The sequence below is a fragment of the Hesperophylax consimilis genome, chromosome 3 (assembly GCF_061612785.1).
Source record: "Hesperophylax consimilis isolate HC1 chromosome 3, BYU_Hcon_1.0, whole genome shotgun sequence".
NCBI lineage: Eukaryota > Metazoa > Arthropoda > Insecta > Trichoptera > Limnephilidae > Hesperophylax > Hesperophylax consimilis.
The window spans coordinates 21,309,774-21,336,594 of NC_142838.1; the positions used below are offsets into that span (position 1 = coordinate 21,309,774).

At 34.1% G+C, this 26,821-nt stretch overlaps 2 protein-coding genes across 2 annotated transcripts; one reads left to right on the forward strand and one right to left on the reverse strand.

The window, feature by feature from the left end:
- The first annotated feature begins 17,994 nt into the window (after positions 1 to 17,994).
- LOC149425121 (uncharacterized) lies at positions 17,995 to 19,697 on the forward strand. Its single transcript, XM_089649735.1, has 2 exons — positions 17,995 to 18,096; positions 18,718 to 19,697. Exon 2 carries the CDS (start codon positions 18,816 to 18,818, stop codon positions 19,695 to 19,697), a length of 882 nt encoding a protein of 293 aa, XP_089505861.1. The 5' UTR covers positions 17,995 to 18,096; positions 18,718 to 18,815.
- Positions 19,698 to 20,187: 490 nt separating this feature from the next.
- Positions 20,188 to 21,703, reverse strand: LOC149425122 (uncharacterized). Its single transcript, XM_089649877.1, has one exon. The coding sequence runs from the start codon at positions 21,701 to 21,703 to the stop codon at positions 20,267 to 20,269; it is 1,437 nt and encodes a 478-aa protein (XP_089506003.1). The 3' UTR covers positions 20,188 to 20,266.
- Between the last annotated feature and the right edge of the window lie 5,118 nt (positions 21,704 to 26,821).

The following is a 26,821-nucleotide window of genomic DNA, read 5'->3' on the forward strand; positions in this document are numbered from 1 at the left end:
ATACTCTAAAAATACATACATTAGAAGATAGACGTAAAATAAACGATTTAACGTTCTTATTCAAAATACTTAACTCTAAATTCGACTGTTGTGAACTCCTGCAACTTATAAACATACATACACCCACAGTAACAACACGACAAAATACAATATTCTACAGAAGCACACATAAGCGTAACTACATTTCCCACTCTCTGATACAACGACTTCACACTATGGGAAATCATTACTTGGGTGATGTTGACATATTCAATACCAACTTGGCAAGTTTTGTGGATCATTTAAAACATTTATTTTAACAATACTCCTAAACACATCATGTAAACCTACAAATAGCTGTAATTTTCTGTTTTTGTTTCTTGTGTTTGTATGACTTGTTGCATAGCTTTTATCAAATGTAATTTTATTCTTATTTTTTATGTTTCAAAGTATCTGTCAAATTAAAATTATACTACCATCCATGTAAAAGCCCTCTGGGCGTTAAATAAATAAATAAATAAAAAACCTACTATTTTCATCGTGATTTTGGTTTCCTTCGTGTCTAGTTGGAAATTCGGATTTACTTTACAAACTTCATGATTTTGAAAGGTGCCTATTCTTTTGATGGATTGATCTGTCAAGTATGTGAATGTTCAGATTAGTGAATCGTTTCATATAAATTCAGGAAATTTTATTATCACATTTCTTGAGGCGTGCATAAATTCATTTTATTATTTTCGAAGGGTAGAAAGTCTTGCCTTGTTTGGGGATATTTACACTCCCCGGCAAAGACCCTGGTACGATAATGGTTGTGCCTGATAACAGAAAACTTACAAATAGAACGTGATAAAATAATAGTAAGCTTAAGTTGATAAAGTTCTTCACCTTTCTTCTGATATTCTATTTGTTATGGATAGACATGAATATACTTGCATCTGCTAGGTTATGGAACAAAAATAAAAATAAACGAAATAATCAACACCTTCACATGTTTTCCACATTAAAAAAAAGAGATCATCTTACTTGGAACTATTTATGACCGAGGAACTGGACCGGATATCAATTTCGGCTCTCTCTCCTTCTTGCTGCAGAAGACTTCGATATCCCAAAGACGTTTGCCAATAATCTCCGTAAGACTAAACACGTAAGCTAAGTGACACCTTTTCTCAAAAAGATAGATTTGATATTAAAAAAATATTTTTTTCATACCTTTCATAAAATAAATCCAAATACAAATATTTGAACTTGAACCTTGAATTTTTACCTTTTTATGAGATTTTGCTCCACTTTATATGTTGAAAAGTAATTACATAAAATTAAATTTTTCACACACATCATTCTTAAGCACCCTCAAAGGCATATTTATATAATTAAATGCATACAATCAATGGATTCTAATGTATTTATATACATTTAAAAATATATATTATTTCGGCTTTCAAGGCCATTTTCAAACTGTGGTTTTAACCACGTTTAGACGACTTATTTATATGATTCTATTTTACCCCCTCTCAATTTAAAATGAATTATTAGCGGTTAAACCGATTTACTGATAATATAATTGTGACAATAGATTTCATATTCTGTGGGGGTATTTTGAAATCTGTTTTCCCCACATTAATGTGTTCTTAATTGTTTAATAATGATGTAGCAGTTATTAATTTATTTAAATGTGTAATTTTATTTATGTTTTGTGAATATACTTAGAAGCGGGGAATAAATAATTTTCCTTAATTTATTAATTAATGTTATATAAGGGTCTTTGGTTCTTTTATTGATTTCTAATTGTTCAAGTAAATTTAGTCTAAGGCCCTTTTTTCTATATTATTTACTAATTTTGTTCTGCGAATTTTGAAAAAGTGTTTTTATTATTATAACATCTTATATGTTCTTTGAATCTAGTTGAGAAAGCCCTTCCCGTCTGTCCGATATAAGTAGCGTTGCAGTCGGCGTGGTCACATTTTAATTAATATATGCCACTATTACTAAGTTTAGTATCTCTACTTTTAGAGTTTTTAAGGTTTGTTCCTATGTTATTATTGGTTTTGAAAGCTATATTTAGACTGCATTTTATGATTTCTGGTTCCATGATAACTCAACACAGTGACAATTCAACACACTTTTAAAATAAAGTCATTAGAAACGACGAAAAAAACAAATTTAAACCTAACCTAACCTAACCTAACCTACTTAACCCAGTTAATAAAGTTTTTGTTTCATCACTTTCCATGACTTTATATAACTTTTTAAAGATGTGATGAATTATCATTTTGATGAGTTATCCGGTCACCAAGTATCATATATGTAAAAACCGAAAGGCGTTAATTATATATATAAATCAAAATAAATCTTCAGATTCCGTTAGTGACAATTATATTATTTTAACGTACTTAGAGGCGTAAAATATTTAATTTTGTAAATTCGCCCCGTAATAGCTCATAGACGTTGGCAAATATCACATTTCATGTACGTGTCTACAGTTATCCCCAAATATACATACGTCTGTACCGGTTCAATGTTTCCACATTTACAGGGCTGTGTAAAATTGTGTATACACTCAAATTTAATTTGAAATGAAATTTGTTATTTGAATTTAAAAATAGATGAAAAGTTTTTCATGTCCATATATTTTGCTAGATTACCAACACATAATTTTGTTTTTTGTTTGTATGTACCAGAATCATGAAGAAATTGTTTTTTTTACTATTAAATGATTTTCGCTGTTAACCGCTATCTAGAAAAAATGGGGCTTAAAACCACATTTTTTTATTCTGTTGAAATAAATCTTCCATCTATATATTTTTAATAACGCACTTACTTATGACATATATTTATGTCTATATCTATTTAAATATATCTGTAAATATAATTAAGACTGAAATCATATTTTATGTGTTTTCCGTTCATTTGAGAATTGGATAAAATAGTAACAATATATATATATATAAGTATTTATAGAAAGCAACAGAAAAAAATGTTTTGTCGAAAAATCTAGAAAAAATTATAAATACATGCATACAAATGTCTGCGTGCGATAATAACTTGCCGAGTGATGCAGTAGTGAGCGAGAGGGATACGGGGTTTCTCCCACAGTGCCACCAGTAGTAGCCGGCGTTCTGCCGGCTGTAATGGACGTATCATACTTCTACCTCACTACCTCATTTTCAGAAGTGATACATAAAATAATATTTATGCACATATTGTCCATGTGTCCACATAATGTACTACGAATAAAATGATCTGCATAGTTAATAAATGAAAACTATTAAATATTTTATTGTAGGGAAGCAAAAAACTGGCAGTTTTTTCGTAGGTTATGTCTCAATGCTGTGAAGTTCTAATATTAGTACGTAGCTAAAATAATATTATTAAACTAGTTTTAGAATAGATATGAAGTGTTAAATTTTATAACTAAATAAATAATACTTAAATTACCTTCACTTAATTAACAGTTATAATATTATTAATAATTGACAGTTCGACCATGAATATCTCGGAGTTAAATTTTTTAACTCATTACCAGAAAAAAATTAGAAACATGAATGCAAATATAAACGAATTCAAAAGCCACCTTAAAAAGTATTCCGAACAGTTGAACTGAATCATATCAAATATAAACCAATACAACAACAACCAACAACAACACCCTCATACACACAATCCCTGCTTATTTATGGGGGTACATCAAATACTTATATTATGTAATTAATAACTGTACTATATTCAATATTGTGTAATGTAATTTGTATCTTTTTTTACTAATAAAAAAAATAAATATATTAATACTGTTTTCACGCTTTATACTTAGGTTAATGGCGCGTTTTTTTCCGTATGTATTAAAATAAAAAAATAAATTTACAAAATTCTAAATGTGTACCTTCCCCTTGTACTGAGTTCACTACAAGAGAATATCTAAGCATTTTTTTGTTAATTTGAAATCATGTGGAGACGTAAATAATTACTTTGTGCCACAATTTCTGAGGTGGAGACGTAAATAATTACTTTGTGCCACATTTTCTGAGGTGGAGACGTAAATAATTACTTTGTCATTTGTTACTTTGTTATTACTTTGTAGAGAGTAATTATTTACGTCTTCACCTCAAACAATGTGGCACAAAGTAATTATTTACGTCTTCACCTCACACAGTGTGGTATAAAAATAAGAAATATTAAAGTCTCCACCTCACACAACGTAGTGTAAATATAAGAAATATTTCTTCAATCGTCGATTTTAACCAACGAGCTTTTTATTTCTAAATTGTAGCAGGCATTTTGTTTTTTATAAAGATTTGTATTTAAGGGAAAAAACATTCAAAGTGTTGCCTTGAAAGGGATGTTTTTTACCTTCTCAGAATGCTAACGAACGCGGAAAAACAAATTTGAAAGGCCGTGAGGCTTCTTCCCGTATAGTACATAGGTAACAGTACTACTTCTGGTCCCGATTGGAGCGCTTATTCTTAGAATTGTGAATATATTTGATGTACGAGAAAATATTCATTTCCTTTTTGATTTTTGAGCAAAAGACAGATTTTTATGAAAGTTAAATAGGCTTTGTAGATCAGATCAAGGTGAGGACTATTTTAGGAGTTATTACAAATATTGTTTGCGTATGTCTATGCATCTTTTATAGATCAAAATGAGCGCAATAAGTTGTAGGCATGCTTTTCATAATTAAATTATTTATAATATTAAACTATACAATTTTAATGTTATGAAATAAGATTTGAAGTTGATAATTTTTTAGGGTTCATTCCTCACAGTTAGTATAAACAGTTTTTGCTTCAGCAAACAAACCGATTTCATGCTTTAAAATAGGATTTTCTTATATAATTTTCTTAATTGGACTTTTTTCTAAAAAGCAATCACTTTGACTAAGTTTTTATCTTTCACCTCTTCATTGTTTAATCTGTAATACAAATATGATAACTTGAAAATGGCCTCAAACAAAGTGCGTGATCATTCATTAATAAGAATTCCCTGAAAATTTACACGGTGTACATTTTTTCCAATGAGACATATTTTTATATAATTTCTCGCTTTGACTGGCGGATTTAATGTTTTTCATTTATCTTTATGGTAGGTAATTTTCTTTACAATGTTATTAGCTTCTGACAAATGTATACCAATTCTGTTGTCGTTTATCAGCGAATTAGGAGAGGAAGAAAATTTCATTTCACTGGGTGGTTAAAAACTGACAAAAATATTCAGAAAAACGTTAAAGGCATTTATTTAAATTTATTCCAAAATGTACCGTCAAGTTTGGTTTAAACCATGAGTAATCGTAAAGTAAAATGTATCGTTAAGTTTAGTTTAAACCATGAATAAACCATGAAAGTAAAATAATGAAATTAACAACCAAAAACCATTAGATTTATTTCTTTTGGTAATTTTTTTTCTCGTGACACGAGCAAGTGTAGCTTTGTGTTCCTAGATTCGGGGAACGTGTTGAGGCGAAAGAAACGGGATAGAGTTGTGGAAGTGGGAAATTGGGTAGTGCCGGTCTTGCTAAAGTCTCGTATTGGGGCAGTATCTACTAGTTGTGGAAGTGGGACATTGGGAAGTGCCGGTCTTGCTAAAGTCTCTTATTGGGGCAGTATCTACTAGTTTTGGAAGTGGGACATTGGGAAGTGCCGGTCTTGCTAAAGTCTCTTATTGGGGCAGTATCTACTAGTTGTGGAAGTGGGACATTGGGAAGTGCCGGTCTTGCTAAAGTCTCTTATTGGGGCAGTATCTACTAGTTGTGGAAGTGGGACATTGGGAAGTGCCGGTCTTGCTAAAGTCTCTTATTGGGGCAGTATCTACTAGTTGTGGAAGTGGGAAATGTGTCGGTAAACACACGGAACGCGCGCCCAACGTCTGTACACGGTTGACATTTGTCACATGAGAATGAATGATCTCTAAAATTCGTAAAATAGCTCAGCCGTGGAACGATTAACCTGTTTGTGTGTTTCCCCTCTCCTTCAATAGGCCACTCCTTTTTTCCACAAAAAGTCCCTCCTCATAGTATTCCTAAAGAAATTATTGTACTTAAAGCCTCTTATGTATAAAAAACACAAAAATAGCTTAGATAGTCTTTTTTTCGTAGGAGAACTCAATACTTGAAATGTCATTTAACAATTTCGAAGATATTTATTTGTCATGAATAATACCTATCAAATGAAAATAACCAATATATAGCCAAATAATATAGGAAAACACGTGGAAGCCAAATAAAAGTTTACCCTTCATTATTTATTAATCCTTCAAGTCTTATAAAAAAAACTAAGGCTCCGGAACTTTAGTTATACCAGTTCTCTTTCCGCCCACCTGCCAATCAATCAAAAACAACCTTTAGGTAACAGAAATAAATATTAAAATCATAATCGAACGCTACCTTCGCATTTCCCGGCCAGCCTGTGTTTTAAAGCTGGCCACATCGAGTAAGTTGTTAAAAGAAATGAGTCGGATAATGGGATGGACGCTTATGAAAATATCCGATTACCGAGTATTACGCCGATACTTACCGTTAGAACTTATGAAAAAGTAATGGAAAATGGAAAAATAATATAACCTTTGCGAACACGTACTTAAGGATTATCGCCTCTCTTTCTCTCCCTCCCTCTATCTTCAATTTTCTAAAGAATTACTTTGGTCACCGTGGGGCATTTTAATATTTCATGTAAGTTGAGATGGAGTTTAGTTGTGCGAATGCATTAAAATATAAATTCATACAAGTCAGTATTCTACAATTGATTATAGTTTTGAGGTAATCAACACGCTTGTAATAAAAAAACCTGAAAATAATTCACTTTTGAAGATTGTGACGAATCACGTAGATCAATCACGAGATGTATAAATACAATACAATAAATGTATTCATAAATTATATCAATACAATTTAAGCTAAATAAAAATACTCCGACAACGTCAAAAACTCGTGAAGTTGAAAGTCCGGTTGTTAGTTTGACTATGAAATACTGAAACCAGAAGAGACTTGTGCGAAAATCGAACAGGTCCCATGGACAAAAATGGATTCTTGCTCAAAAATAGTACATGAACCAAATAAATGCAAAAATAACTGGATTCCAACTATGCATTCCTGAAAACACTGGTCCAAGCTATTGAAAGGTTGAAGGAAACTAAGCGCAAGCAAAAAACTACGTTTGGAGATTACGCTTTCGAGTAATAGGGCCTAAGGCTTGGAATAAACTCCCCCCGAAATTAAGATACGTAGCAAACCTAAGAGAATTTCTGCCCAAACTACTTTTTTAGACTTTCATATCTTTAAATTCAATGTACCTAAGAGTACATTTCTTGTATTGCTTACATAGTCTGATTACTCTTTATCTTATTTGATTTGTATCACCAAATTTTTAATAGTTTTCTTATTTTATTTTATTTTATTTTATTAGGAACATTAACAGGTTTGTAACAAAACATGCAAAGAGAGAGAGAAAAAATAAGTAAAAGAATTAGGTTACAACCCAATAACCAATGTTCACATCATGCAATAGTATTAATATAACCTATTTGAAGTTTACATAGTATTAACTATTCGAAGGTTTTCACTTCGAATTGTTTCTTACTGAGCGACAAATTACATTAAAAAAGATAAGATTTTTGTGACGTGAAGGTGATTTAAAGTAGAAGATGGGGCCCCGATGAAGATTTTTGACTGTGTTGGTAACGCATTCACATAGCAATAAGTACTGATCGGTTCTATCATAATTCATCAAAATGACAATTCAACACACCAATTAAAAGTGCTATAAAGTTATGTAAAGTAATTACATATGTAACCTATTTAACCTAGTTTTTGCTTCATCACTTTTTATAATTTTATACCACTTTTTATAGGTGTGTTGAATTGTCATTTTGAGGAGTTATCCGGTCACCGTATTGGTTATTTGCAGAGTTTTTTTTAACTGGAATTTTAAGATCAACGTAGCAACATATTTTCAAGAAGCAACATAATTTCATTATCTATTTAGCTTTAAAGCAGACATTTAATTAAGCAAAAGAATAGTTTGTTCGATATTATTCAATCGATAAAAAAACAAAAATAATTATAAAAAAAATGCTATGTAAGGCTGATGTAATCGTAATGAGTAAGATTAAGAAAGGGACGCTCAGATTATTCGAGCATGTACAATTGTACAGCGTATGTAGTGCAAAGAAAATATATGACTCAAATGTTAACAGTAGAAAAAGTCGCCAACGCCCGAGGAAGACATGGCACGATCAAGTAAATCAGATACTGATGCATTCAGGCCATGTCAAGAGTCAAAATAAAAGGAGAATATGTATGGGATGATGTATGAATGTGAATGAGGCAAGAAATATGTGCCAAGACCGAGTTGTTTGGCGGTCCGTCGTCTCTGCCTATTGGCGTGATGGTTAGTTAGTTAGTTAGTTAGTTGGTATTGAAAATCAGGCCAAGCCTAGGTAGCTTTTTACTAACACCTTGTAAACTAGAAATCATCAGATTTCTGGATGAAATTTTTGAAAGTGATTAGATCACATATTTTTGTTTAAATTTAAAAATTAAGTGGTAAAAAAAAAAAAAAGTTTTTATATTATTATCAAAAAGTAAGGCATTCCGGCCTAACAATATTTGAATAAATGTTGTATTCTTCTTCGCAATATTAACGTAACTTCAAAAGTATTTTGTAATAAAACCCAAATTAGAGCGGGCATCTCTACCTTCTGAGGAAGTCCCAGACTGATTGCCAACTTGTAATACCGGGGAAATAATTGAATTCTTGGAGAAAAAATAAATTTAAAACTCCCAAGATTTTACAAATGGTCTGAACTGCTCACAAAGGACCGTAATTTATAATGGATCTATTGAAGGGGATTCTTAAAAGTGAGTGCTTTTAGTGACTCAATAGAGTCACTGAACACTTTTGTTCTTTTTGATAATGTAGATGAAATGAAAGCTAGGCGATGAAGAATTATACAAATTGTGGCGAATTATTTTTAAGAATTTATTATTATTGTAACTCCTAAGTTTGTAACATTCCAAACCACAAAAATTACAAGTAATTGACAAATAATTCTTCTGAGTTATTATTAACAATAAGTTTTTCTTACTTTTTTTATAATTTATTCTTTAAAATTAACTTCACTCTATATTTAACCGTGACACTTTATACCGTACATTATGCTTTTAACTTTATTCTGTATACTTTATACCTTGTACTTTTAAACTACGTGTCGTACAGTTTGTATTTAAATAAATAAATAAAAGTCCAAGTACTTCTGCAAGAGGATTAAAATATGTGAGAGGGAACAAAATAATATTTTTTCACTGAAAACAGACTAAAATTAGTTATGAAATATCTATAAGAAGGAACAAAACAATTTTTTTATTTTTTTTTTTATTTTTTTAATTTAAAAAGAAAGACAAACATTCCCGGGTTACGAATAACCCAACAATGTTTGAAAATCTCCTACTACCATCACAGAAAGCCGAAAATGTTGCTTGTGTTGTGATGGAGGACTTAGCCAGCCGAGGAATCGAACACGCGACGCTCGGGTGGGACCCAAGCGCTATGCCCACTCAACCACTGACCGGAACAACTTATTATTGTTGCAAATCTAAGTCTGTTACTTGTTTTGTCGATTTCGAAACATAAAGTAAATCTTTTGACAAGCCAGTAAAAAATTAAGCGCATTAATACAGGTAGATTTTATTAAACTTTAAGCAATCAGTGAACAATCTAATGAAAAACTACCAAGAAATCTATAATTGTTGAGAAGCCTTTCAGTACAATAGTTAGATGTTGACTAATATGATAAAAAACAAACAAATTTTCAATACTATGTTGACTGCGTGGATTCAGTGGTCACTTTGCCACTATGTTGCCACCAATTGCATTCCTAAATTAATGCACCTGGATTCTATATCTGCAGATAATAGACAACACATTGCCAATCTTTTCTCTAATTATTTCGCATACGTTTATACTCAATCTAATCCCTTGTTATATACTGCCATGCCAAAAGTTTCACAAAACAACCAATTTAATCTTGGAAAAATCAATGTTAACAAGGAAACCATTAAATCTTGTTTAGAAAAAATCGATAAATTCAAAGGCCCAGGACCTGATAAAATACCTCCTTATATAAAATAGATGTTGTTCCAGCGCGTTGATTAACCCACTTCTTTTAATATATAATGAATCATTATCTTCAGGAACTTTCCCAGATTTGTGGAAAAATGCACATATTGTTTCAATGCATAAATCTGGTGATAAATCTTTTGTGAAAAATTACCGACCAATCAGAATTTTATCTTGTTTTGCAAAAGTCTTTGAATGTATAATTTATATTTCTGTATTTTCACACTTTAAACCCCAATTATGCATTAATCAACATGAGTTTGTTCCCAACAGATCTAAAAATTCAAATCTTCTTGACTTTTGTGACTATGTTTGTAATGCTTTTAATGAAAGAACTCAAGTAGATGCCATTTACACAGATTTTCAAAAGGCATTTGATAAAGTTAACCATTCGATTCTACTACAGAAGCTTGTGATGTTTTGAATATCCACAAAAACAAACGATAAATAATAAACGAACGTGCTCAAAAAAAATTTTTTTGTTTAGACAACGACGGAAGATTTATGGACAGACAGGCCTGGAGTAAACAGATTCCCACGGGAAGGGAGGAGACCGGAGGGGCAGTCGAGTTTTGAACTTGGGTGGATTGACAGCCCCGAGAAAGGGATACAAATCAGAAGTGTTGTTTGAAATTGCAGTTAATTATTGAATTCAAATGGTATTAGAGAATATTGCGGAATATTGAATTAAAGTGAAAGATTATTGATCCGGCGTTTGTGTGAAGTGAAAGTGGTTCGACTCAGTGGGAAAACAATTAATAATAATGACAATAATAATAATTGGATAATTTGTAGAGCGCCGTTTTGTAAAAACCCACCTCAGGGGCGCCAGGTGTTGTGCAATCGCGATTGTGTTATAAAGTTGTGTTGATTTAAACGTGATTTCGTATACAGTTCGAACTAGATTGCTTGTCTTAAAAACATGAAAATAATAAAAATAATGATTGCGTTTTTAAAATAGAGTGAATGTACTTAAAGGCAGGAAGTGTTTAATCGGGCTAAGTTATTGATTTGGCGAGATGGCATTCTATCCACGGAGACCGAAAACCAGAGAATCAAATAGATTATTAACTGTGGGTTCGAATCCTAACAGATTAGGGAGGTACAATTTTATTTACAGGAATATTTAATTACCCTTTTATAAGCGTAGGGAGGAGGTCGAAAATTAAAGTGATTTAGCTATATAGTGTAACCAGGTAAGCTTCACGCTGAGGATGAGAGGTGCCTAACTGGGTGAGTTTTTTATATTATTTATTAAATTTCAGAGGACCTTTTTAAAAGACGGATACAACCGAGGTACAGGAACTAAGTTTACGACACCTGCCGCCCAAATAATGTTATCATTAACAGGGATGTGCTAGGCGAACCGTCAATCAGCTGTGAGCGAGAGACGAGTCAACGACCTTTTCATATATAGGCCGAGAGGCGCGGAGTACAGTCAGTCAAAGGGGAAGTTTTGCTAGCGTATGCCGTCCCAAATTGAAAGCGATCGGATGCAACCAGACGGAACGAAATGAAAACTTTTCTTCTGTTATTTGACTTTCTAATTTAATACTTTTCATCTATTATTTGACCTTCTAAGTTACGAATTGGGATGCACAAAAACAAATCTAAAGTCGAAAGAGGGAGATGGTAATCTCCGAAATAAAACTACCAACCGAACAACTTTTCTCAACAGGTATCTTTCGAGAGGTAGGCAGCCTCTTTAAATTAAATGCAAAAAAATCAAACCAATTATCCGTTTATACCTTACCTGAGAGGATAGGTATTCAGTAGAAGTTACCCATACCTAATACACGAGGATGCTAGTAACCTCATAAAATAAATACTGGAACCAAATATTAAAATACAGACAGTCCTCATCCCAAATTTGGCATTTCGAGTAGACCTTACATATATCTCACATGATAATTGGCTGAATGGGTAGGCACACAACCTATCGTTAATAAGCAGGCAAAATGTCGACAAGATCGTCGTGTGTTACCTATGTATTGACCTAGAAAGGGATGTAAATCCCCGACGGCGTGGGAGTTACAACGTTTTCTGGAGGTGGCACGTAACTTAGGACCTTGCGTGTCACATTTTCGCGACTAGATTCGTGACAAGGGATGTCATGGTTTTCCCCTTCTACACTCAGTAAAGTAGATTTTCCTGGAGGTGTTTGAGATTGGGGCAATTCTGAAATTGGTGATGAGACCTGGTTTTCTTTATTCTGGCGTGAAGGTTGCCGATTTGGAACAAGGGGAGACCCGGCCGGTTGTGATATCCAGACACGCAGATATCGATCGCCTTGCTCAAATTATCATCCATCAGTTTTGTTTGGTAAGAGGAGGAGTCAATCTTAGCTTGAAAAAAATTCATTTCCTTTCCTCTCCTTCCCCTCCCAAAATATATACATGGATGGCGCCGACAACTAACACCATAAACTTATCGTATGTATATCACATATATAAAATCTAACACTTTATTATATTCACATTACCCTACGATAGGTAGAATCGAGTAGCTAGTGGGGGGGGAGCAGGCGACTTAGAAGATAAGGTTTATAAAATGGTTTTAAAACACAGCGGTAATGGATTCAACTCACTCTATCTCAAAAGAACCAAGGGATACCACACATACATAAATAACTAGGTTTCTAAACCGAGAAACAAAAACCCAACACAACGTTCGGTGAAGCCTTTTTATACTGAACCGTCACGTGAAATGAGTACGTTCAAGGTCGTACGTCACGTAGACAAACTAGGATGTACACACTTGAAGGGGTGTGTAATAAAGAAAAGACGGCAGGGAGGACCTTCCTACCCCGGATATATATATAACCAAAGCCTTATGGAAAGGTTACCTACGGGACTTACAATTAGTACTTATTAATGGGTACGAACAACCTCCCATAATTGTAACATCAGGCGTACCCCAGGGGTCCAATTTTGGCCCTCTGCTTTTTTTAATCTTTATTAATTATTTTTCTTTATAACAAAGTTACGCTGTGATTTTGTTCTATTTGCCGATGATCTCAAAATTTACCCCAAAATTTCCGCTGATTCTGATCATGTTAAGCTTCAAGAAGACCTTTAAACACTAAATAGCTGGTGCATTCAAAAAGATATGTTTTTAAATATTGAAAACTGTTACATTATTACTTTTACTCGTAACAGAAAACGAAAGGATTTTGCATATTCAATTAATAATGTACGATTAAATGCAGTCACCACTATAAGAGATCTAGGAATCACTCTTGATTCAAAGTTTGTGTTTGATGTACACATAAATGATATTATAAGTAAATCAATGAAAGTGATTGGATTCATTCATAGAATATCGAAACCATTTAAATACCCCCAATCCATTATAATATTATACAACTCGTTGGTCAGAAGCAAATTGGAATATGGGAGTGTTATCTGGAATCCACATTATATAAAATATTCTAAAACTATTGAATCTATGCAAAAAATATTCATAAGACTTTTATCATTTAAACTTGGATTAAATGCCTCGCTCAAATCTTTTGAAGAACGACTACTAAACTTCAAATTTACAACATTGGAAAAAAGAAGACAATTTGCGGACTTAATATGTTTATATAAAATTATTCATGATAAACTTCTTACCACTAATTGTCTGAGCAATATTCATATTAAAGTCCCTAATAGACATAATATAAGGAGCCAAAATATATTCCATATTGAAATATTTAATAACAATATTGCAAATTTCAATCCACTATCTAGAATGTGTCGTCTGTACAATACAGTTGAATGTGACCTTATAGATATATCCGCAAACAGTCTCGCATATTTTAAAAAACAAATTAACAATTTTCTACCATGATATGTTATGGAAAACAGTTAAGAGATATAATTGCTTTATTATTTTCTTTACTTTACTTCCTTATCCTTTCTCTGTACATTTACTATATTTTATATTACATATTTAATATTCATGTTTAATATTTCTTTTTAATTATTATTATATATGTATTTTTTTTCTTTCACTACTAGCATCTCCGCCTAATATCAACTAAACCTTGTTTACGCATGCTATGAAAATTTTTAATTGGGGTGTTAATATCTGTGCACATTCCCACCCAAATAATATAAATGTAATAATTGTTAACACTCTGTAAATGTTTCAAACAATAAATAATAAATAATAATGTTAGGAAATGTTTTGAGGCTGAAAGACGTTAAGATGGGGATGGGAAGTTCGGACACATAGAATAAATGTATTGTCTTTTCGGTAGTTGGAAAGAATCTTGATATTTCAATAAGGCCACCAAACATAAATCCATTTAGCGACTGAAGCGCGCGACGTTTAAATTCGTCGGCGATCCCCACTCAGGGTCATACTGAGTTCATTTTCAATCTTTGATATCGAAACAAAAACCATTAAGTGCACAATATGGTCCAGAGCAAAGTAACTTTCCGTTTTTTGACAGTGGTCGTCATGATAAACTGTATGACAAACGAACGAACGTATACTCTAAATTAGTATTTAATTACGAAGAACCGTGAAAAATCAAGAATATTCTGAATTCTTGACAAATCAGTTCCAATTTTGAAAATTGTATTAAAAATTTTCTGGTCAGAATATATTGTAGGTGGGTACTAAAGTAAAATTTTTTACTACTCACTCTTTTATCAAATCAGTTTTCCGAATTCTCTAAACATATACTTCGAATTTTGGAAATGATGACACTCATTTCAAAGCAAATCGGAGTTTTTTAGTTTGTTGAACCTGAGTTACAGACATACAAGCGAAATTAGTATTTTTTAATGAATTAATGCCGAAAGGTACATATTTATAGCGATGTTGACTAAGGACCAAGAATCACCTCCTTTCGCCACAACTTCTAGCATCTTTCCGCATCTTTCAGGATAATAGAAACTTTAACTGGGACACGCTCGTAATTAGCTTTTAAGCGGGTTTTCGCTGGGAGAGGCGCCGAGGGAACAAATCTTCGGTCGCCCCGGAGCTGGTAAAGTCAGCGTCCCGGCGTCCTGGCGTCCCGGCTTCCTAGACGAGCCGCATCATTAACTTCTTGCAGCAGATATTACAGTAATCCTAGATCCTAGCCAGAGGCGGCTAGAAGACCAGCTTCATATTTGCTTGCCTCACAGAGAGTATGGTTTAGCACTTTTTCATTTTATATACTTATAACACGTTACTGAATAAACTTTTGTCACGTTTTGACACGGTATATTTAAAAAGTTTCGAAAAAGTTGCACTTAAAAGCACCCTAACATCTTTGTTTATTATTCGTGCATCGATTTTCAAAATGATTAAAAAAAATTAGGAGATATTATGCCTTAGTGAAGTCTAGTAAGCCTATCTGAAATACTTCAGAAAGGTGATCCGTTTCAAGAGAAAAAAAACAAGGGGAGCTATATCGCTATCCGTTTGGACAGCTTTGTGAGGCGGGTTAAGGTAGGGGGTGGAGATAAGGATTTATTAATATTGAAAAAACCCGGGTTACACGACGAATGAGAAATAGGTACCGGTAGCTTGTTTTAATTCAAGCCGACTTCGACAAAAACATGTCGAAGAAACGACCCGTTCTCATGAAGTAAACAACAATTGTGAACGGGTGTTCCGCTCATTACTCGTTTGCAGGCGGACACCATTGAATATTGTTTTTTTATAAGTTGACAGGCTAACTCATTCCTATTAATTCATCAACTAGCACATAAGTAAATAAGTAGTCGAAAAGGCGAAATGAAGTACATGAAATCAATTGTGTATTTAGGCCCTTTCGCCAATGTTCAAGTATTTATTAAATTACTTGCTTTTTTTAATTTTTTTTTATTGTTATTAAGTTTAATTTGTAGAACTCCATTTTATTTTTTATTTTTTTATATATACAATAATATTATTATTGGGTTTATAAAAACAGTTTATATTTAAACAAGTTCTGCTGTGTAATTATTATTACGCGTGACATATAAACTGTTTTTATAAACCCAATAATAATATTATTGTATATATATAAAAAAAAAAAAAAAAAAAAAAAAAATTACTTATAGTTGGGAGCGGCTCAATGCGTTGTGTGCGGACGGAACCAATAATTACTGTTAGGCATGAGGCATTCTTCAGGACTTCCGACACCTCCGATCCGGCCCATTTCAAGCAGGGCAGGACTGCGATTGCCTTATCTGTAGATATATGAAGGTAGAGCCGCGGGCAATCTCCAGAGTCAAGTGCTGAAGTAAGTCTCCACCGTTCCTGGAAAGGATTAGGGAACTCCGGGGAATATGTAAATGCGCCTGGAATGGCGGGATTGCGCAAAATTTACAAGCAATTTACCAATACGTTAAAGGTTAACTACTGCTATTTTGATATTAATAAATAGCTCGCTAAGTCGACGCTGGCTCAGAAAGATAATACAAATAGTGGTGACTGAATCATGCAAGATTTGAAAATTAATCTATCGTAGGGGTGGTGTTTTTTAGTTCATAACAAAAGATTAAAAATAAGCCAGAAGGCAAGATATATTTAGGACGACGTGATAAGTATCTATCAGACTTTTTGTGCAGATCACGCTCAAAATTTCTATTTATCCCTTTGTTTTGTAATAAGAGTAAAATATTGATCCAACATCAAAGTGTGTGTTTCTGTAAAAATCTCAAGCTGCATAAACTTTCAAACGGTGAGCTCTGGCGTTCGGAATTTGCGCGGATTTTTCCTTAGATTTTGTATGTCAACGCAACTTTAATCCTGAACAATGCATTTTTAAAATAGGTATTCATTGAATATTAAAGGTTATACTAAAAAAACATAGACTGACTGATACAGACCAAATATTCAACAGCTGTGACGTACTAGATATACGCCAATTATACGTTAAAACACTACTAAACTACATTTTTGACAAAAAAATAAATTTCAACATACAAAAAATAACACTAACAGACCAGTTAGACAAGCGTACAAAGAAAACATAAAAACTCCAACAGTAAATTCAAGCTTTGGACAAAGACACTACCAATACCATGCTATAAAAGCTTTCAACAGTCTAAAAATTGAAATAGGGTATTTTCACAAACTAGGGATACCGTTAAAAATATGTGGAAGATTTAAAGTTTAATTTTCTGATTATGATTATCGTACTAAAAAGGTCCAATTTTAATATTTTCATTCATAATTAATGATTTTAAAAGCAGCCTAAAATTGGGCAAATCCGAACGGACCATGATTGGTTGACCGAATCATGACGTCACGCCCGCCGACTGTCAACATCATTCATTTCTATGAACGCCGAGTCGCTGTCAGAAGGCAAAACATTATTTGTAGTTTTTACCGGTTATATTTGATTTATTCAAGACGCTTGTGTTATTTTCTTATAGTAATTTAATAATATTGTGTAGTTATAATGACTGACAGCGGTTTTTTACGTGCTCAGTCGGACAATTTGCCTAAAATAGACGCTATAATGATGGCATCTTTTATAGCTGGGAATAGTGATTTTTTAAGTGCTGAATTCAGAGGTTTTAAAGCGACAAGGTAAGAATAACATATTGTATACACACTAATCCTATATGTATTTCAATATTTCAAAAACATGCTAACAAATAGTGTTTATTTTGGCTCCTTTTCATGAAATTGAAACAAGACAGCAAGCCTCCTAACCTCCGTGACAGAAGATGCTCTGTAGAACATTTAACATTACAACCGCATACAAAGGTTGTAGATTAATAAATTTGTTCTCATTGTAATGTTAAATGTCAAATCTGCAAAAAAACATTCCCTCCTGCCTGCTGATAATGCTATGGTTTGGTAGATTAATGTTTTGATAAACAATATTATGTATATTACAGATCAGCACGGGAAAATTATGGAGACAGTGCAGTGGGATATGTCCAAGTGAAACGAATTGACAATATTTGCACTGTGAAAGCTCTAGTCACTCCGGAGCACAAAATCAGAACAAAGGCTTACACAGTAACACTGATTTGCAATGAAGTACTGGAGGTTGTAGATTCATGCAAGTGTGAAGATTGTCCTGCATCCCAAGGTTAGTTCCTAATTTGTGTATTCTATTCTACTCTCATTTTTATATCTACTAGTCTCCTTCAATGGAAGCAATCTTCCCGATATTATTTCCATTGATATGCTCGGTGTAACTCGGTGTGACCAGCCCAGGTACTGGGGCGCCATCGAAGACAGAGTCAAGTTAGCCTCTCAGAAGCTGTGCGTACGGTACAGGACCCATAGATACTGCAGATAGTACACAACTGCTGACCCTGTTATATTGCAATCTTTAGAGCACATGTGTTAGGTGGGAATGCTATCCTTGTTCTACTGTTATTTTAATGAAAGATAGTCCGATGGACCTAGTGTTACTGATCCCTTCGGCATTGGTTCATAGTCGAGAAACATGCCAAACAGGCGCCCCACATTTTTACACGGTTAACATTTGTCACAAGAGAAGGGGTCGTTTCTAAAACTCATTCTTAAGTTCAACAGCTCGGCTGAAGAATGATTTGCCGGTTTCTATGTTTCTTCCCTCCGACAACATGGATCCAAGTATGCAGTTAATGTTTAAAAATGTCTGATCCTCAATCTGCAATGGCGCCAAATAAGCATACATTCAAAATAAAAGTAACTTAATTTTTGCATCTTCTCATTGTTCCAGGTGGCTGTAAGCACGCACTTGCCTTCTTATCATGGCTCCACAGACGCAGTGAGGAACCTCCAAAAACTTCAATCCAATGTTATTGGAAACGCTCCAAGATGGCGGGAATAGGTACAAGCCTGAAGTTTATAAAAGCAAAAGACATGGGGACCATGGGACATATGGATTTGCCAGAGGATGATGGGAGTTTCGCAAGAGAGCTGATAGATGCTAGCATTCACATAAATACACAGTTAACTAAGTTTTATGCAAACCCAACACCTCTTGAAAATCTGTCAATCCACATCATGGAATGTAATTTTTTTGGAAATAATATGGGCTCCACACCCGGGGACTTTATTGAATATTGTAAACAGGCAATGACTGTTGAGGCCTGTCAGAAGGCAGCCTATAAAACCATCGGCCAGTCTGACAATATACTATGGCATAACTTACGTTACGGTAGGGTGACGGCATCAAAGTTTTATGAAGCGGCTCATTGCTGCACACTAGACGGGTCACTAGTTGAAAGTATTCTCGGTGCTAAAGTCTTTGAGACTAAAGCTATTCAGCGTGGTAGAATCCTCGAAGAACAAGTCTTAAAAGTAATTGAGGCTACTAATAAAATTAAATTAAAAAAGTGTGGTCTCATTTTGAGTAAGGAGTATCCAATTTTTGGTGCTTCTCCAGATGCTTTGGGAGAAGATTTCATTGTTGAAGTGAAATGCCCAGCGAAGGAGTCGACAATGAAAAACTACCTAACCGATTCCATGGAACCTACTCCCAAAGTCATGGCACAGATGCAACTACAAATGCATTTTGCCCGGAAGCCGGCTGCACTTTATTGTGTTGCTAACTATGACTTTGAGACTTCTAAGAAAGTCATACAGTGTAATGTGATGTATGATGAAGCATTATGCAAAGAACTTATTATTAAATGTACCCAATTTTGGTCCAATGCTATATTTAAAAAACTTAAATATAAATGGGTAGATGTGTGACATGTACATATAAAGTGTTTTTATTACCTTCCTTGGATTCCTTCTCATTACTGATATAACCTTTCAATTGAATATAGTGGAACATTTTTCAACGTATAGTATGTGGATATACTATATGTATAGTAATAATCTAAGTACTTTTATTTAGGTGAGTAAAAGAAAAACTATATTTCAGTAGAAAACATTATTTTAATACTTAATACAGTAACGTAGGTTGTATTATTTATTACACAATGTTGATACATAATAAATTAAAAGTAATTATTTACTAAAAAATATAATGTATATACATATTATGCGTTCAAACACCACAATCATCATTTATTCCTATCATACTATGACACAAATATAATTATAATGGTTCCATGGCAACATGGAAAAGTGAAATTTCAGAAACCCTTTGAAGTCTTTAAAAGTGATGAAAAATAAAAATAAATAAACCATAATCTAACTTAACCTATATAAGCTAGTTTTTTTTCATCACTTTTAATTTTTAATAACTTTTAAAAGGGAGTCTAAAATGCCACTTGTCTGAGTTATCTGGTCAACATTTATAATACACATACTTTCTACACTTTAATTAACACATCTTGTAGATTAATTAGAGCGCAAACTATTCTTACGATCTGATCCATGATGGGGATATGATTGTGGTGTGTAGAAGCGTGCATTTTGCACATATCGAATTCCCGTATCCTGCTGATGACACGTTCTACGTGGATTCTTAATGCAGCTATCCTCTTTGCTTGCTTTACTTCTTCCGCAGTACAGAGCACATTAGTAAATACGCTAGGGGGACGTATTAGCTCGCACTGTCGAATTTGAAGAAGATTACTTATATTCTTAAATCCCCTGTCAGCCATTATGGACATGCCCGGCCGCAGAGCATCCAGGTATCCGCCTATGGTAGCGTCTGAAGCGCGTCCACCATAACCACAAGAAATGTAATTCACCAATCCGTCCGGAGTACAAGACACGAGGTACTTAAGCGTGTTACAACTCTTGTATTCTGACCAGGTTAGTGATTGGTGTATTGGATTATTGGGTTTGTTAATTTGAATTTCCAAACAGTCAATAATAGATTGTACCTTGGAATATCTTGATCTAAAACTTATGGGTAAATTATACCTTATTTTGCTTGCAGATGGCCATATAATAAGGCTTTTTAAAAATCTGTCCATTAACAAGACCGTTTTCATAAAAATCCGGCTTACAGATGGTATAGAAATTCCAAACTGCAGAGACAGTATGGCAAATGAGTCATCCAAGCGGATTTTCTTTAAACTTACTAAAATATTTGTTACCGGTGTGGGTATTTTGTTTGCCGAAATGGATATCAGATGGTACATGTTTTTTGGGATTCCTAGGCATAACCTAGGACTCCGTTCAAGGGCCATCAGGCTTGACTTGCGCATCTGAGCATTGAAAATTTGACTCTCAAAGTCGTCACCTGCAAAGTCTGGTGAAGTTGGACGATACGTAATATCCTCCAGTATGATATCTGAATCCGATGAACCTGTTTCCTGAGGTTCCAGTGGTTTATTTATGGGTTCAACATGTGTCGCACCAGCTCGTGTAGGTCGTATCCTCTCCGCCGTCAAACTGACATCAAACTTCATTGGTGAGCAAGCTATATCGGTTTGTCGCCTTGATGTGGATGTTGCTTTACTACGAACATGACATTTGACGTTAGCTTGAACAGACTTGTCCTGTGTTGCAAGTGACCAAGTTTGGGTAGCAACATGAAGAGGTCCTGCTTCAGCTACAGCTTGCTCTTCTGGCAGTGCCGAGGTGGAAGGCTGTGGCTCTGGCTCTTCTGGTTGGTTGTTGGTTGCTTGTAGAGCGCTTTTGATAACTTCCATGTGTGGTTGCTTGTTGGTTGCTTGTAGAGCGCTTTTGATAACTTCCATGTGTGGTTGGTTGTTGGTTGCTTGTAGAGCGCTTTTGATAACTTCCATGTGTGGTTGGTTGTTGGTTGCTTGTAGAGCGCTTTTGATAACTTCCATGTGCAAACGCTTCAATCCCGTCTGCCGAGAAGTGGCTATTTTTTTTTTGGCACTCGAATTCATGTGGAATAACATTCTTTTTCAAGTGCATGATACCACCCATTAATCTGCATCTCACATAATTTTCAATGTCTTCTTCAAGCTAAAATATAAATAAATTAACATTAAATGTATGTATGTACATTATAAATGCCATTAAGTACCTATATAAACCTCAATGACTACAGCAGAGATGTTCAGTAGTTTGCAAAACAATCGTAAGATTTGAAAAAAAAACATGCTTATGCTCGCAAAATTAGAATATCGTTGTTATACTGAATTTATCTTAAATTATGATAAATAAATATAGAATATTTTCAACCCATAGGAACTTACATTAAAATAGTCTTCGCAACAATGAAGATGACTTTTCAAAGAAATACTTGGATTTCTTCTTTGATCCCGTTTCATTGCATTACACCATTTTTTCCTCATTTTGTCGTTCTTGGGAAAGCTTAAAAACACCTTATTTGGCGTTTTTACTGTAGTATTTCCACACATAGGAACCAAACAATACTTGTATCGCAAGTGAGAAGACATCGGAAAAAATATAACGATATAAATCAAACAAACTGGAAGACAACAAACAACACCAACTGTGACTTACGAATCATTTACAAACTGACAGATATCACCTATGGCGGGAATCAGTGTTACCATGTCCCAAAAACAAAAAACCATGTTTTACCAAATTTTGAAGAAAAAAAAAACATGCCTTTTTTAAAGCTTTTTTATTGAGAATTTAAATACGAAAACAACAGTAACGGATTTTCAATAATAGGACAATAACAAAAGTTTATATTTAATTTTTTGCTGTTGTCAAGAAAAATTTGTAGAACTTTATTAAATAATAATGAAAATTAAATAACTTTTTCAGGTCCATGAGACGAGGGAGAAAAAATTCTCCCAGAACTCCAATAATTTTTTTCCTACATTTTACAGTACCTAGTTAGCAGTGGCGTGCAGTGATTTTTTTGTGAGCTAGAGTGCTAAGATTGAAAAATACGACATTAACACTTCCACCCCGGACCGGGGTTATAATTCTACACTAACTAGAGTTTTAAGCTGTATCTAGATGGTTTTTTACACCATATAACAAATAATTTAGGTAATCTTAGAAAAACTATTCAGCTATCGATCTGCATTTAAAAAATTTATATCGCATTACTACTTTTTAAGATATTAAATAAATTACATCTAAATCTGATAGAATATTTTTTACGGGGCGGGACTTTATAAACGTTTCCACGAACTGGACGAAGATCCTGCCGAAGCCGGTAGCCGAAAGATAAATTTTGCATTGTAATAAAAAGGGCTACACCGTTATAATTGAGTCACGCTAGTATTCTTATTATCACTTTACCATTTTGCTTTACCTAATGATTGACCGGAATTGAAATGGGAGAGGCGGTAACTGGACAATTTTTAAGGGATAGTAAGTAATTTCTTAGTTATTAATGAAAAGGACTTAATCCGAATCGGTGACACAGCGCTTCTCATATGTCCTTTTGAAATACTAAGATATTCACTTGGCGGTCCCAGACCATTTCGTCTGGGTAACATCCGGCGCAGGTGTCCTTATACATTCTATGAGCAACACATTTTAGGAACACAATTAAAATTGCATCTGTCTCTGTTTGTCGTATGAAATACAAATAGACCAGAAAGAGACAATTATTTTTTTAAATTTGTTGGAATTTGGAAGATAGAACTTGCTCAAAAGTTTAAAGTACAGTATGATTGAAGACTGCAGCGAATAAATAGTGTTTTCGGTTATTGCTAACTTGTGTTTTGGTGTTAAATAATTCTCTTTGGGAACGGACCAGTTTCACAGTGCTACGGGCGTCTTCAGATTGGTAAGTACATTTATCTTATGCAATGGCGTATAAAAGTATATGTTTCAGGGGTGTTAACTAACTAACTAACCATCACGCCGTTTCCCCGCAGGGGTAGGCAGAGAGGACGGACCGCCAAACAACTCGGTCTTGGCACACACTCTTTGCCTCATTCACATTCATACATCGTCTCATACATACTCTTCTATTTTTCTGACTCTTGACATGACCCGACTCAAGTATCTGATTCACTTGATCGTGCCATGTCTTCCTCGGGCGTCCCCTACTTCTTACACCATTCACACTTGCGTCATATATTCTCCTTACGCTCCTTTCTTCATTCATTCGCTCTACATGCCCAAACCATCTGAGGGTCCCTTTCTTAATTTTACTCATTACGCTCACATCAGCCTTGCATTCTTTGCGGATATCCACATTACTCACACGATCATACATGGTTTTACCACACGTACGCCTCAGGGATCTCATCTCTACAGCATTCAGCCTACTTTCATCCTTCCTCTGCCAGTTCCATGCTTCACTGCCATACATCAGGGTAGGTACCAGCACTCCATTGTGGACTGCCAGCTTTGCTTCTTTGGACAGCTTTTTGTTGGCGCCTACGGCATTTAACCCACCATTTATGGAGTTACCTGCATTCACCCTTCTTTCAATATCCCTATCAGCCTTCCCATCTCTCGTAAACATACTTCCCAAATACACAAACTCATCCACTTGCTCCAAGTATTCATCATTCACAACTATATTGCACACTGTTTTCATACTCTCTCTTTCAAATACCATGACTTTGGACTTACTTACATTCATAAACATTATTTATTCTCCACAATATTAAAATATTGCATTTTAATAGTTTGCTTTTATTGATGGTATCAGTGTCAAAATTTCTCGGTGTATTATTATTATAACTGCATATTATTGCAGCTTGTTTTTGCGCTTTTACTCAAAATGTTCATTTGGTTCCCATATTCTTTTATTTTATGATAAAAATTATTATATTAATTCTAAATTTATTTTCATGTAAACATTATGTATTCCATTGCTCAAACCATACAATTTATAGAATAATCGTACTACTAGTAGTACTAATAGTACCTACTAGTTTTTCACGCATTAGAATATGACCATATGATTTAAATAGCGCCGTTTTTGTGAAAATTCACCTCAAGAAGCGTTAAATTTAGTCTTACATTAATTATAATTAACAAAAAGGTATCATTTAATTCTTTTCTTTATGTGAAATAATAATTTCAAGATGTTTTTGTTATTTATTTTATTTTATCTTCGTTATTTGATAGATCATTAAAAACATAAAAATGTAAACACATAATCAACGGAAGGCACCCATGGTTATTTTTTGGATGCATAAATTTTCGATTTGAGATATTTTGAGAATATCAATCTCAGATGGGAAGGCTGATAGAGATATTGAAAGATGGGTAAATGCAGGTAACTCCATTAATGGAGGACTGAATTCCGTTGGCGCCAACAAAAAGCTGTCTAAAGAAGCGAAGCTAGTAGTCCACAGTGGAATGCTTGTACCTACCCTGATGTATGGCAGTGAGGCATGGAACTGGCAGATGATGATGATGAAAGTAGACTGAATGCTGTTGATATGAGATCCCTGAGGAGTATGTGTGGTAAAACCATATTTGATCGTATGAGAAATGTGGAAATCTGCAAAGAATGCAAGGCTGATGTAAGTGCAATGAGTAAAATTACAATATGCCCATGCTATTGATTATATTACGACTGGCAATTTAATGTTATTTTTCTTGGAAGCCTCGAACCAGGTGAAGGTAGTTATAATGTGTTGATTGTTTTGAGAAAGGAATTGTGGAGCGGGAAAACGAAAAATTAAAAACAATCATTGATTATAAATTTTATGAATAAAAGTGTTGTTTTCTAATACACTACACATATATTAATAGTAGGGGCAGGTAGGTAGGTACTTACGACTTTTAGAAAACCTATTTTGGATAAAACGAGTAATCGCTCTAAGGAGAAAATTTAGTTTTTTGTGCTCGCTATAACCAAGTTTGACTGTATATATATATTCATATATCGTCTCATATATATATATATATATGAGACGATATATGAATGTGAATGAGGCAAAGAGTGTGTACCAAGACCGAGTTTTTGGCGGTCTGTCCTCTCTGCCTAGGTACCCCTGCGGGAAACGACGTGATGATTAGATATTTAGTTAGTTATTATTGAAAAGTAAGTGGGTTGATGCTACATAATTACTTTTTTCTGATTACAGATTGCAGGCTCTGATTGCAGATTCAGTTACGATATCAAGTTTACCTACTTACTTTTTAAATTTACACAATTCTAAAAAAATGCCCAAAAAATTTTTAAACGCTGAGCAGGTGCGAGCGTTATTAGAGAAAGACTCTGGTAGTGATGAGTCAAACAGTGATTTTGAATTTGAAAACATTCAAAACACATCGGACATTGAAGATCATGTTTCTTTTGAAAGTTCTTCTGAAAGTGAATCCGACACCTCTGACGAAGATGCCGAAAAGATTACTGATGAAACGGAAGAAAAATCTTTTACTTCCAAATCTGGATTTAAGTGGAGTTCCGTTCCTCCGACACAATCCCGTAGTAGGCAACACAATATTGTTTACTCTCGTCCTGGCCTGACAAATGAAAGCAAAAATATTTCATCTATTGGAGACGCATTTTCATTGTTTATTACTGACGATATTCTCAAAGAAATAGTTACTGAAACCCAACGTTTTTGTGTGAGGGAAAACAAGGGCACAGCCGATGATGCATCAATTTCTACGGATGAAATTAAATCCTTTATCGGCATATTGCTTGCTGCTGGGAGAAACCGTTGCAGAAAGATGCAGTTGAAAGAGTTGTGGACAACGAATGATCTATTTAGGCAATTTTTTTATACAGCAGCTATGTCTAGAGATAGATTTGCATTCTTATTTAGTACTCTACGATTTGATGATAGAGTGACTAGGCACGAAAGAATCGCACAAAGTGGGACAAAACTGGAGGCGATAAAATCAATTTATGAAAATTTTAACGCAGCTTGCACTAGAAATTACTCCCCGGATTCCCACATCACCGTAGACGAACGTTTGGCGACGTACCGGGGATCATGTCCTTTCCGTGTATACATGAAAAGCAAACCTGGACGATACGGAATTAAAATATGGGTGGCAGCTGATGCCAAAACAGCCTATATTTTAAATACTCA

Bases quoted from the DNA above. Each gene is read 5' to 3' on its own strand.
- LOC149425121 (XM_089649735.1), top strand. From the start codon at position 18,816: ATGGCGGGAATAGGTACAAGCCTGAAGTTTATAAAAGCAAAAGACATG.
- LOC149425122 (XM_089649877.1), bottom strand. From the start codon at position 21,703: ATGGAAGTTATCAAAAGCGCTCTACAAGCAACCAACAACCAACCACAC.